A 14,738-nucleotide genomic window follows, 5' to 3' on the forward strand; every position below is an offset into this window, starting at 1 on the left:
TTTCTTCTCAAAAGTATTGGAAGAGCCTGTGTCTGTGTCCTATAGGGACCACTTCTGGAATATTATCTGGTAGGCAAAAAGAGACACAGAGAAAGGGCTTCTGCAGAGGTATGGCATGGTCACCTTGTGACTGAGATCATGCAAACCGGGTTGGTGCATGTTTGACTGATGGGAGCATAATGAGAGTGATAATTATGACGAGAGGAACGCATGCACAAGCCGGATGGCTGGAGAGGACTGGATTAAAGCGAACCCGCTCTCTGTGCTGGTTTTAGTTGCCATGGCAACCTTCATTACCTGGCACTTGGGAAAGGGGGAGCGAGAGAAAGAGGGGAGAAGATTGAGCGGGACAGGAGAAAAGACGAACAGAAGGCAGCAAATAGAAAGAGACAGAGAAAAGAGGAAGATGTCTTGGGGAAAAGGTGATGGAGAGAAGGAAGTGGAGTAAGAAAAGAGAACAGTTTGCCCCTCTGGGAATCAAAGTAAAAGAGTAAAAGAATGAGAGAGAGAGAAGATGAGGTGATGAGGAAGGAGAATCAGTGATGCTTTCTCCCCACACACACACACACACATTTGTTTTTATATTATTGTGGGGACTTTTATACAGATCTATTGATAATTTCTATCCCCTAACCCTACTTTTCCAAATGCGTACCTACTCAAATGTACAAAAAGGGAGGTTTTGTCTTATTTAGCTAACAAAGTATAGCAAAGTACACACACAGACACGCACCTGCAGTTGCCACACATGAAAACAGGTAATTTTACAATCTGTACAAAGACAAAATTATGATTTAAAGCAATATTAGAACCTAGCAGAGATGTAAAGAACAAACTTAAAGGAATGTTCTGGGTTCAATACAAGTTAAGTTCAATCGACTACATTTGTGGCATAATGTTGAAAAACATTATTTAGACTCATCCCTCGTTTTCTTAAAAAAAAAAATGAAGTAAAAACGAGGTTACAGTGAGACACTTACAATGGGGCCAATTTAGTAGAATTTAAAGGCAGAAATGTAAAGCTTATAATTTTAGGTGTTGATTTTACATCGTCATTTATCGGGATACGTTATTTAAGGTCCCGGTAGCAGACGCAGAACACAGATGATGGCACACGCTCGCAATTTGGTGCCCTTTAATTTAACATGGGAAACTTTTAACTATTAAAGTTACTTAGGAAAAAGTTGCAAATCATTCTGAGAAAGGAATAATGAGAGAAAAAGGTGTGAATGCAACAAAGGACAGATGAAGGTGGGGCCCGTGTGGGACTGGGGAATAAGACGGTTGTCTTAGCAATTGGAGTTCCGGCAGGTGTCACATGACCCGCTGCCCTGCACACCTGCCCGAGAGCGCAGGCAGTTGCCATAGCGACAGGGTCAGCCTTATGGAAAGCAGGGTTGAAGGTGCTGGTGGTGGGAGGTGGGGCTGGTTACTGTATGTGTGTCTGTTGAAAAAAAGCTGTTATTTTAAAAGTAAATCACATCTCACTCCTTCTCACACACACACAAATCAAAACAGGATATATTCTTTAAGAAACCCCTTGAGCTGTGGAGGATTTAATATTGGATTCAGATCAATGAAAGTTTGAGTAATACACTACACAGAAAGACTCTCCTAGCCATATACACATTCACCATAACCCTGGGAGTGATACTACTCATAAAGCCTCGCAGAGTATACTCATTCTGGAGCAGTTGAAATGACTGAGAACAGCATAAATGAGGAGACTGCACTTCAGAAATAAGAAACAGTAATGCCATAAAGAATTCTGCCCATAAAGTTGCCAGTCTGCGCCAAAAAGCCGTGCTTGTTGCTGTGTCATTATTGTAGTCAGAGGCTCTTACTCCTGAAACCTCTCTTTCCAATACCAGACTGGAGTTTACTGATCTAAAACACAGACCTTTGCTCCCTGGCTGTCTGAGACAGACACAAAAGAGCTGTATAAAGGTTTTCATGCAGGGCTTTAGGGAATTATCAGGTCAAGGAGTCTGCCATTGATTCTGTACTAATAAAGTATGAGTGATCACAAGCTTGAATATTGATCCAGTTTACATTTTTTGTTTTGTTTGATGGCTTTAATCAACTTCATGTTATAAAATGAACAGTTCCAAGTCTGACAGATGATCTAAGTTCAAAGCCATTGTAAAATGACTACAAATGCACATCTTTGAGCACACATTCTATATTAGTTACAATACAAGTTGCAATGTTGCTTGGCAACAACAAACTCCTACAACTGTATAATAAACTATATTACTTTGCGGAAGTTTTGATTATTCATATTAATATTTATGATAAATTTCACTGTTTATTGAAAATTTAATTTAGTAATACTTTTAGTATTTTACTGTTGCACTCTATTAATCTTTAATCACCCTCTCTGTTTCTCTCCGCAGTGTTCAGATGGAGGGGCAACCCAGGACAGTTCTTTGAAGCGGGTCGCTGTGGTGGAAGATTTTTTTGATATCATCTATGCCATGCACGTTGAGATGGGGGCAGATCCTGGTAGAGCGCCCAAACATGCCGGCCAAAAGAAGACCTACAAGGCGGTGAGACACGACCCTTCATTCTAATACATAAACAGCAGTCACTACAAATTTTTACTTTTACTTTATCTTGCAATTAAAGAACATTAACAGTAATTATTGTTAGGCAGACCATTAGTCTTAGTCACACTCACTTTCATTGAATGGAAATAAGATGCAATTAAAGTGAATAATGATTGAGGTATTATGCCAAACATCTCCTTTTCTGGTCAATGGAAAAAAGAAAGTCAAACATGTTTGGAGCAACATGAGGGTATTTATTGTTGTTAATTGCTGTCATGCATCATAATGTAAATTTAATTTTCATGAGTAAGACATTGTTAAAACAAATTTTGGTTTGTATTTTAGGTGTGTGCAAGCAAACACTGTCCTCAACCTTTTTATTCTAATGATTGCACAACCAACTTTAAAATAGAACATTTGAATAGTTAACTGTAATGAGTGTAGGCTGTTGCCGGGACAACAGCAGCCATCTTGAAACACCTGTTGCACTTATGTGCTATTATTGCTTTAAATAAATAATGTTTCATGGCTTTAGTCTGAGGGTTCTATAATAAATTAACAGTAAATATAGTAACTGGTGCAGACTAGTGATGTAGTCCCTCATTTCCCAAAAGCTTATGATTCATCTTAGTTTTGGGGCCCGTTTCCCAAAGGCATCGTAAATGGTACTTGAATGGTACTTGAAAATGCTTGTAGATTAACGAGTGCTCTGGAGTAATTGTACAGTGCTAAGAGCATCATAAGAACATAGACTTATGCAGACACCTGCAGGACAAAAATGTATTTAAACCTGATACAATTGAAACACCTGTAGCTACACGTTTTGCTCATTTAATATCAGTATACATACGTTTTATGTATTATTTTTTTAACCGACAAGGCTAATAAGTATAATAACAACAATAAAAAAAATGCAGAAAATGATTAGTCAATATTGGATGAACAGATAAATTAATAAATAAACAAATAAAGTTATTTGTGGACTAGTTGGTAACATCAAAGTTGTGGCATGATTGTTCCAGGGAACTGTAAAAATTACAGTCAGAGAGAGAAGAAAAAAGTAAATAACTTGTTGCCGTGTGTCACGATCTGGGAAATCAGGCGAAGGCAGACAGAAGGTAGGATCCAAACACGGCTTTATTGAAAACCATAAATAACAAAACATGACAGAACCCCCCCTCAAAGGATCGGATTCCAGACGATCCTAAAAAAAAATAAATGACAAAAAAAAAAACACAAGAAACAAAGTGAGGGACCCAGGGGCAAACAGACAGACCAAAGGGGGCACAAGGGGCAATCAGGCAGTCCGAGGAGGCAAAAGGGGCAAATAGGCAGTCCACGGGGGCAAAAGGGGAAATGAGACAGTCCACGGGGGCACAAAGGGCAGACAGGCAGACCAGGGAGGCCGAGAGGGCAGGTAAGCAGTCTCTGGGGGTGTGTGCAGGGAACCAGGTCGGGTGGCCTGGGGGGCGTCCACCGGGTAGGGACAGGTTTAGGTGGTCTGGGAGATGGCCGCAGAGCAGGGGCCGGTTCAGGGGGCCTGGGAGGTGGCCACAGGACAGAGGCCCGTTTAGATGGCCCGGGGGCTGGCCACTTGGCAAGGGCCGGTTCAGGGGACCTGGGAGGTGGCCATCGGACAGGGACAGGTCCAGGAGGCCTGGGAGGCAGCCTCAGGACAGGGACAGGTCCCGGAGGCGGAGCTGAGAGGGGCTCTGGAGACGAAACTGTGGGAGGCTCTGGAGGCTCAGGAGGCGGAGCCAAGGTAGGCAGAACCATGGAAAGCTCTGGAGGATCAGGGGGCGGAGCCGTGGGAGGCTCAAGAGGCCGAGCAGAGGGAGGCTCAGGGGGCAGAGCCGTGGGAGGCTCAGGAGGCAGAGCCGTGGGAGGCTCAGGAGGCTCAGGGGGCGGTGCCATGGGAGGCCCAGGAGACAGGGCAGAGGGAGGTGGCGCCGCAGGAGGCTCTAGAGGCGACGACCTGGAAGGCTTTGGCGGCGGGGCCGATGGAGGCGGCGCCGTAGGAGGCTCTAGAGGCGGAGGCCTGGAAGGCTCAGGAGGCGGAGCCAATGGAGGTGGCGTCGTAGGGGGCTCCAGAGGCGGAGGCCTGGAAGGCTCAGGAGGCGTAGGCCTGGAAGGCTCAGGAGGTGGAGCCGAAGGAGGCTCAGGAGATGGAACTGAGGAAGGCTCAGGAGATGGAGCTGAGGAAGGCCTAGGAGGCGGAGCCGAGGATGGTTCAGGAGGTGGAGCCGAGGGCGGTGGCGCCGTAGGCAGCTCTAGAGGCGGAGGCATGGAAGGCTCTGGAGATGGAGCCGTGGAAGGCTCAGGAGGCGGAGCCGTGGAAGGCTCAGGAGGCTTGAGGGGTGGAGCCCTGGGAGGTTCGGGAGGCTTGAGGGGCGGAGCCCTGGGAGGCTCGAGAGGCTTGAGGGGCGGAGCCCTGGGAGGCTCGAGAGGCTTGAGGGGCGGAGCCCTGGGAGGCTCGAGAGGCTTGAGGGGCGGAGCCCTGGGAGGCTCGAGAGGAGGAGCTCTGGGAAGCTCAAGAGGAGGAGCTCTGGGAAGCTCGAGAGACTTGAGAGGCGGAGTCCTGGAAGACTCAGGAGGCGGAGCACTGGGAGGCTCGAGAGGAGCCCTGGAAGACTCGGTAGGCGAAGCTATGGAAAGCTCGGAGGGCGGAGCTCTGGAAAGCGGAGCTCTGGAAAGCGGAGCTCTGGAAAGCTCGGAAGGCGGAGCTCTGGAAAGCTCGGAAGGCGGAGCTCTGGAAAGCTCGGGAGGCTCGGAAGACGCTGACTCTTGGACGGGCACGACCACTGGCGCTGGCTTTTGGATGGTCATGGCTACTGGCACTGGCTCTTGGACGGTCACGGCTACTGGCACTGGCTCAGGGACGGTCGAGGCTACAGGCGCTTGCTCAGGGACGGTCGAGGCTACAGGCGCTGGCTCAGGGACGATCGAGGCTACAGGCGCTGGCTCAGGGACGGTCGAGGATACAGGCGCTGGCTCACTGACGTCTGAGGCCACAGGCGCTGGCTCGGGGACGGTCGAGGGCTCAGGCTCGCACACCGTGGCTGTCGAGGACTCAGGCTCGCTGACCGTGGCTGGCGCGGACCGGGAGGCGGCAGCCCGTCTTCTCTCCCTCCTCCGGGCAGACGAAGTGGGCCGCGCTGGCTCATGGAAGGCGACTGGCGTGAGGGTGACCTCGTTGACAGTTGGGACTGGCATGACAGGAAGAGCCAAGGGCGAGCTGAAGGTCGCCACCGCGGGAGGTGAGGCAGGATTCTCCTCTGCCACGTACACCGTGAGTGACGAACCGCTGACCAGCAGAGCCTCTTCCACCATCTCCTCCAAAGTCCAGCCGAGCGTCGCCGGTGGCAACCGCTCCCTTAGTGAGGCATTCAGGTTTCCCTGGAAGAAAGATGCCAGGATTCGGTCCGGGAAGTCAGAGACAAACGCCAGCTCGAGGAAGTCCTAGACGTGGTCCTCAATCGATCGGTCCCCCTGCTTCAAGCAGAGCAGCTGGTAGTTGGCCTGTTGGGCCGCTGGATCCATTGTTGGTCGGTCGTTCTGTCACGATCTGGGAAATCAGGCGAAGGCAGACAGAAGGTAGGATCCAAACGCGGCTTTATTGAAAACCATAAATAACAAAACACGGGAACAAAGGAAAGGTCCACAATGGGAAAACAGAGACAAAACCTTGGAAGGACACGGGGACATCAACAAGGGGAACAGGAACCACGAACGGGAGAGTAGTCACCGGGAACTCGGGCTGGAAACAGGGAGCTAACAGATACATCCATTCACAAACAACGACCGACAGAGACTGAACAAACAGACAGGGTTAAATACATGAACAAGGGAAAAAGGGGCCAATGAACAAACAGAACTCAAACAAGGTAACAAGGTGATGAACAGAATCCAATGGCAAATTAACGAGGGCAGGTGAAAACAATGAACGGAGAACACGAACGCTAACAAGAAAACTATGGAAGTACAAGGGTGACAAAAGTGCAAAACTAAGGAATTACAAAAGTGACAAAAATGACAAACAAGGGCAACAGTGAAACAAGACAAGGTAATAGAAGAAACTACAAAGGACTACAAACACCGAAACAGGAACTAAACTAAGCTTCAACATAAAAGCACAAAACAAAAGACAACAGTGAACATGACACCGTGCTTGAAAATCGTTCGTACAGTATATTGGCTCCTCATCCTCGTTTCCTCTTCTTCTCTGACATCTAAGGGCGCTCTCGCCCACACCACGTGTTGTGTGGTACCATACGTTGTGTTGCATTGCTGTAACTGTCATCAATTTTGGGGGAAAAGAGCAGATCTCCCTTTGATTGGTGAATGTCACTAAAGCCCATCTTCCACACGTCTCCTTATTTTGCGCTCTGCAATAACATGGTGAACCTCGTTATAATCAATTCATGCTTGCTGACATTAGCAAGACCATACATAGGGTCTCTGCTGTCTTCACGGATCTCGACCCATAGAACAATTGTTTGAAACAAAATATTAAAATGCACATCTGATGAACTAAGCAGTGATTATGTAAAATAAATATATAATTTTACATAAAATGTAAAACAATTCAATTGTGTGGTGAATTAAGTTGTACATTGAAGGAAATATTTTGTAATATTTCCAGTGAGCTAAATTACAAACATTTTTAAAGTTACACACAAATATAATGAAGTTGTAATGAGGAGTAGCACTATACGGTCACATTTCAGCACTTCACGTTTATGGACAGCATCTCTCTTAAGTAGCACTTAAAGCACGTCCTCGCACGTACATATTAAGTGCAGTTTTTGGAAATGCACGGATAAAATAAAGAACATTCATAAAATCGCTCGTAGAAAACGCTCTTAACCACTAAGATCAATCGTTACAGAACAGGGCTGTGTTTCCAGATAACGACTGATCTTTGCAGTTAAGAGCGTTTTCTATGAGTTCTCTTGAATTGTCAGTGAATCTTAGGAAAACTTCTTACATTTCATCCCAAGATCAAATGAACAACAAGATATTATATTATTTAATAAGAAAATTATGCATTTTTAGTTTTATGTTTTTTGCTTCGTGACAAAAAAGGTATTTTACCTCCCAAATTTTCAGTATGCTAATTAATCCAGATATTTTACTTTTAAAATGTGTTTTTAATTACTCACTTTTAGTACTTTAGTACTTTTAGTGTACCTTTTGTTTCTGCCATTAGATTCTCATAATACAGTATTTTTTACTGTACACAGTAAAAAAAATACTGTATACAGCATATTAGATATTTCATAATGTAAAATAATATTTTGATTTTGAGGGGAAAGGTGATCTCAAAAGTTGTCTTGAGATTCATCTTAAAATCCAACTGCATACAGTATGCTCAACCCAGTCAAAAATATTTTTTCACTCGCCCAGCTCACAGGTGAGTCGACCTACACATCACCTCTGCATATCTCTATTTTCTGTCATCTCTCTCACTATCTATCTCTCTTTATCGCTCTCCCTCTATGACTGTCTGAAAAATTTGAGAGGTCTTGAAAACATAAAGAGAGTCAGTTTTTTGTTGTTGTCATATTTAGAGGAGATAAAAGCAGACTCACTATTTCTCCATAATTTCAAAACATCTCAGTCCAATTTATTTTCCATTGGTACTCATTAAAAGAGTGGTTTCTCTACCACCAGTCTGGTGTAAAGGGAGCTGTGTTTGTGTGTGTGACTCTCCTGTCCTTTATCTGAGACACTGGTGAATAAAGGTGGAGGAAAATTCAGGAACAAGCATAAAATAATTACTGACTGAATCTAAAGGACCAAATGCACTAACATTGAACTCATGCAACACTTTTAAATTCTATATCATATGCTTTAATGTGGTGCATTACACTCTATTTGCTCTATGAGACTGCACTGGTGTGTTTTGAGGTATTTGGTGTAGGGTGTCATTTTACTCAGGCTATATTGCATTTCTTAACACATATATATTAAGAATAGGTTTTATTGAGTTACAGTATGTTGATTATTATTTGGTCATTAAAAAGAGTTGAAATGTGGTACAGCCTAATGCTTTGCATCTGATTCAATTAAATCAGAACACATATAACACACAATAGGCTTAACATATACTGTATCTTACAGGGGCATGTAAGTGCTCACTCAGCGTGGATGATTATACACCCCTGTTCTATGATTCCTAATGCTGCATTCCATTCAACTCGGAAAGTCAGAATTTCGAACCTTTTACTTGGAGAAGTACAATGGAACACCACTTGAAGTCGGACTTCCAACTTCGAAACTTGTGCGGAAATCTTCAATCAGGTTGGCACCTAAGGAGATTTACAGAATTAATGATAAACATTAACTTTCATTAAGTAATATCCAGCAATAAGTCAAAGTTTCTACATTTTAGGATAATTCAACCCGTTTAAGAAGCGTTTGCAGCGACAGATGTTCAAAGTCTTATTCAAGGCTAGTCAATCCACTCAGCGGCCATTTTAGGAACACTCCTGGGCAGCTACTCTATTTTCTATGGATACAAACATTATGAAAGTACAGCTCCTATCTACATTCATTGGGAAAGACTGAAATCTCCAAAATGCTTGGTCAAAATTACAATCACATAAAATCTCAAATCAGCAGTAAAATTGGACAACAATGGTATCATAAATTGTGCTTGTTCAACTTGAATTATGCTAAAAAAAACACTTGTTTTCAGGCTGTTCCAACAAATGCACATGCACTTTCTCGAGTTGACTGACTATATGTCTGTATCTTATAGCTTAGCTCCTTTACATGTAAGGTGGGACTTCTTTGTCTACATTCGCCATATTGGGCATTCCAATTTTTCCCATTCATTACAAGTGCTCTGTCTCGAGCTAAATAGTCTCTGATTACACTCAGTATTGACAGTCGTACACCTGTACAACATGCTACAATTGCAGCATTTCTTATCAATCTGGTTGCTAGGAGATTTCTCTGTTGACAGCTGAACACAAGCTACTGTAGGCTAATGGGAACATTTTCCAAGTTTGTTTGCTTACATGTAATCTTCCGTGCATCAGGCAATGTAATGCATTTATTGACGAAGATCAGAGAAATCATGTTGGAAATTCCACATCCGACTTTGAATGTAATGCAGCATCGGTGTGTGAAGTCAGGTTTCGGGTTCCAGCCCCCAATCAGCTCTGTACTAATCACCTAATTAAAGCAATTAATTGCCTGATAGCTATGTTTTTGACATTTGGCACACATTGAACTTCCAAATACTGCCGGATTGTCAGACAAGCTGAAATCAGAACACCCTCAGTTCTCACTGACTAGCTACCATCTTCAGGAATCAGCTGTGATTGGCTGAGACACTCTATGATTGGCTTGATTAGCTCTTACTGAACTGACTTTGATTTGCTGTAACCAGCCATGACTGACTGTGATTGGTGGTTTACAAGATCCTACTACAGTATCTCCATTCATGGCCTATTCCCAAATGTCACCCTCAACCCTTGTGGTCCTCCTCAGAGTTCACATTTTGATGATAAAGACCACGCTACAATGAACCATACACACACTACAGCGTTTCAAATCTTCTTCTGAGTGCTTCTTCTGAGTGCTTTGGGGGTTGAGTTTGGAATTCAGAAACCTGTAATTGTAATCTTGATTATTTGTTGAATTAATTGTTCCAATGTAATGAAGAGCAGGGATATGAGTAAGAACACATTTCACCTGTTCCTCCTCTTAAATGAAGTAAATAATATATATTAAAGTAAGTTTTAAAAAAATATCTATATCAGTCTACTCCACAGTAGTCATTACTTAAATTACTGTAGCTGATTGAAGATCAGCCCTCCTGTCCTTACTCACTACCCTATCAGACAGCTGCTTTCTGCATACTGCCCTCTTACGGTGTTGTGTAACTGCAAAGATGCTGTATTCATATAGATCTTGGTTACTGAAGGGATACCTATGACACAACTCCTTGGTTGACTGAGATACTGTACATTTCTGTGGCTTTGGAATTTTAGTTTTTACACATGAACTATCAGGATTGCCATACTAGACATTCATGGACTGACTTGGACAGAGTAGGACGCAATCATTGGGACAGACACACACAAAGAGAAAGTGACCACCCCAATAATAAAGTATCTTCTTAATTAGGGATGCGAAGAGATATTTGTGTGTGAGCATGTGTGTTTTGAGTATGGGGAGATGATAACAGGGGCTGCACCATGTCCTTGGGGCAACGTTCACTTCTCCTCAGCCAGTGCCCTGGAGAGCCTAGCTGTCAGGTCTCATAGCACAAGCAGGCCACAGAGACCAGCCCTGCCAGGCTGGGAGGAGGGGGTAGTCTGGGAGCATGGCATTCTGGCAGGTGCTGTTTTTCCTGGGTGGCCTTTTCCCTCTGTGCAGCCTAAGGGGGAGGAGGGAGGTGGTCCTGCCATTCCTACTGCTCGATCACCCTTTCTGTGTGAAGGTCGCGCACAAAAAAGCCTTCAGGAGAAGAGAGCAAAAGCAAAAATGTAGAGAGGGAGAAGGGACATGGACATAAAGAATAGGAGCCTGGAAAAGAGAGAGAATGGAAGGCATAGTAAAAAAAAACATTCTTAGTTGTCAGTTGTAATAGAAAATATTTAGAAAATACAGCACTTATATTGTTTCAAGCAGGGTCCAAATGAAAGGGATAGTTCACCCAAACATTTTTCATTGTTTATCCACCAATGTTGTTCCAAATCTGAAGTACTTTGTTTGTTTGTTTTTTACAAAAGAGGTATTGGAGCCTCAGACACCAATTACTTTCATTGTATGGAAGAAAAAAAAGCTGCTATGAAAATGAATGGTGACTGAGACTAACATACTTCCAAACATATCCTTTTGTGTTCCATGGAAGAAAGAAAGTCATTCAGTTTTGGAACAAAGTGATGGTCAGTAAATTATGACAGAATTTTCATTTTTCGGTGAACTATTTTTTCCCACACCTGCCAGTGTTGAGTGAATTGAAAATATTTACCTGCCATACATTTTTCTTACTAAATTTCTTACTAGTTATTATAAAAAATACATAAGTGGGATTATTAAGGAGTTTTTCCATTATTAGTGACTGGAGGTGAGGGCGTGGTCGAGCGCCCGTCTGGGGAGAGAGAAAGTGGTAAGGATATCCACCTGAGATGAGCTGTGACTAAGTACCGTTTCCATGATCACAGTGAAAGTCGGGGGTGATAAAAGATGGCCCAGTCCACCGAAAGCCCAGTTCTTAGCGTAAAAGCTGCATGTGTGTTGGCTGCTGCAGTTGATCTTTTATATTGTAGAGCCTTGAGTTTGTGTGTGTGTGTGAAGCGGTACCGTTGCGCTTTAAAGTGAATAAGTGTTGAGTTGATTAAAAAACATTCCTGTGTTGGAATCGCCATCTCCTGCTTCCTCCTTTTGATCCAAATATGAACATCTGTTACACTGATGCCGAAACCCAGGATAAGGAGGAAGGTATGCTGCCATGGAATCATATTCGCCACTGGAGGAAGTGTTTCAATCCCAGCATCCACCAGGATCAACACCAGGCCCTCATGGGGAGCTTGGTATCCCGGCATACTTTGGTGTGCAGGCCCCAGCAGCACCAAACCCCCATGTGATGCTGGTGAAGATGGGGGCACATGATGACCCGGAGGCCTTTCTGGAGGTCCAAGCTTTGGAATGCCCGCAGGCGCAATGGGCAGTCCACCTCCTACTGCTGCTGACAGGGGAGGCCCAACTCACTGCCCAACAACTTCCGATTGACAACCTCCTGAGGTATCCTTAGCTGAAGAAAGCCATCCTGCAGCGGGTCGGCTGCAGTCTCGAAGAGTATTGCCAGCGGTTCCGATCTCTGACACTGAGCGATGTCAGATGCCTGTTTGCCTTTGCTCAACAGCTCCACGACACCTGCCATCGATTGGTGCTGGCTGAGGAGCCTAGCGACGTTGGGGGTGTCATCGATCTCATGGTACTGGAACAAAATGTATCTCCCAACTACCGAAAGGAACTGCAGAGTGTGTCCAGTGCCACCGACCGGCATCGCTGGATGAAGCAGTGCAATTGGTGGAGGACCATTTAGTGGCATACCCTGGGGCCAGCGCGCCCCGTTCTCTCTCTCTCTGTGGTCCCTGCCCTGCTTCTTTCCGACCTATTCCATTCCCCTGAAAATGGTGAAACAAACTCCCGAGACCGGTGGCCCGAATGTGTACAACACTCCTGTTTCTCTCTCCCCTGCCTGTACCCAATCTTCTTCTCAGGTGGGAGAAGCTGCCGCCACTGGTGTGGGCGTGAGGTTTGTGCCAGTCTTTTAGAGTTGTGAGGAGTCGGGACACATCCATGAACAGTGCCCGGTGATGGAGGAAGCAGGAGATGAGATTCCAACACAGGAATATCTATTAATCAACTCAAAACTTGCTTGCTTTACAGCGCAATGGTACAGCCTCTCTTTTGATGGACTGGGCCATCTATTATCTGGAAAAGGTAATTAGTCACAAATCATCTCAGGTGGATGTCCTTACCTTTTTCTCTCTCACCAGATGGGCACTCGACCATGCCCTCAACTCCACAGTGACAAACAGCACAGGACATTGGGTCACTCGCATCATCAGGCACTTACAATGGAAGTGAATGGGGCCAATTTTTGAAGGGTTTAAAGGCAGAAATATAAAGCATATCATTTTATAAATTCTTCTGTTAAATGGTTTATGTTTTATTTTATCTGTCTTCAAATGCCATTTTTTACAGTTGTTTTAGTATTTATATTGTTACATTATGGCAATGAAGTTGTAAAATTGAAAATAACTGAAAATAAATGAAAACAATAATTCTGTTTTCATTTAAACCACTTGCATCAAATCATTGAGGGTTATCGTTTTCAATTAAATTGAAATAATGTGTTATGTTGCAGTTCCTAAGTTAGCAGTAGTATTTTGCACTTTCGAGTGTTCATTTTGGTAAGTGCGAAAATCTAATTCACAAACTCTTTACTTTCTTTACTCTCTACTAAAATGCTTCTTGACTGCATTCTTCTCCATATTGATTGTCAGATTGCAGAAACCTACGCATTTCTTCCACGTGAGGCGGTGACCCGTTTCCTGATGAGTTGTGGAGAATGCCAAAAAAGGATGCACATCAATCCCAGCACAGCAGAGTTCAAAGGTCAGACCCTGTCCCTGAAATTTCATCTCTGTATTTGTCATTTTTAGTCCTTTTGAACCTTATATATCTATGTGTCAAATGTTTAGAAGCATATTTCCTGCTGAGTAAATTGGTTGTTTTTGATAATTTTATTATTAATTAAAGTTTTGGGAGTTGGTCCCTCTTTAGCAATAATTAGGAGGACAACAATTCCAAAATCTTTATGGCTCACACTCTTTTCGATGAGACACAGAGGCAAGACTAAAACTCCAGAGTTCTACAGGCCACTTGTAATTAATGTCTGTATAATCTTACCCATGCACTTCCCACAGTAATCATCAGATTAACAAAAAGAAGAAATCACAAATAACACCAGAGGAAAAATCCTATCATCTCCCGTAGGACACAACATAGCAGACTGTCCATTGAGATTAAACAAGCAGTTCACCTTCAAATGTGTCTTCTGTCTGAATATTAGCATCGTTATATAATTTAGACGCATAACTGCTCTTAAAAGAAACTGCATTGCATGGATTCATGATTATCATAGTGCTTTATGACTTAATCGCACTTTCCTGAAGTAGAATTAGAAGGAATTGTAGATTTTGGGTCGTTTTCCCACTGCGAAGATAATATACTCCATTTGCTATAAGTCAGCTGTCTGCACAGACAGGACGTCTGTCTGCCATTAGTCACAGACTGATGTGACTAATTCACACTCAGCCACAGATAAGTTTGATTTTCTCCTATGCACATGCAGACTGGCGTGTGGGGGAGAGCTGATCTTGCGACATTTGTACAGTACATATTGAATGATAAACAAACTTGGAATAGTGAATTCGTTGATCAGCTCCGAAGGGTGCACCTGCCTGCTCTCCAATGCGTTTTATAGAATAAGATTCACTATTAAAATTCTAACTGTTCAGAGTCATAATTTTTGCATAATATTTTTAAGCTAATGTATTCTATAACTTCTTAAGTGATAGAAATTTTGGAATATGTGTTAAGTAATACAGAAATATAATTCAAAACTTATTTTTCTTAATTATTTTGGTAACACTTTAC

The 14,738-nt window shown here is 43.5% G+C and overlaps 1 protein-coding gene across 1 annotated transcript in view; it reads left to right on the forward strand.

Moving 5' to 3' along the window:
- Positions 1-14,738, forward strand: part of LOC127630462 (nucleolar protein 4-like) — a 48,946-nt gene that overhangs the window by 15,490 nt on the left and 18,718 nt on the right. The window contains exons 2-3 of the mRNA XM_052107999.1: positions 2,397-2,549; positions 13,583-13,694. Coding sequence (XP_051963959.1) covers positions 2,397-2,549; positions 13,583-13,694 — 265 coding nt within the window. The remainder of the gene's footprint in view (positions 1-2,396; positions 2,550-13,582; positions 13,695-14,738) is intronic.

The sequence above is a fragment of the Xyrauchen texanus genome, chromosome 37 (assembly GCF_025860055.1).
Source record: "Xyrauchen texanus isolate HMW12.3.18 chromosome 37, RBS_HiC_50CHRs, whole genome shotgun sequence".
Taxonomy (NCBI): Eukaryota; Metazoa; Chordata; class Actinopteri; order Cypriniformes; family Catostomidae; genus Xyrauchen; species Xyrauchen texanus.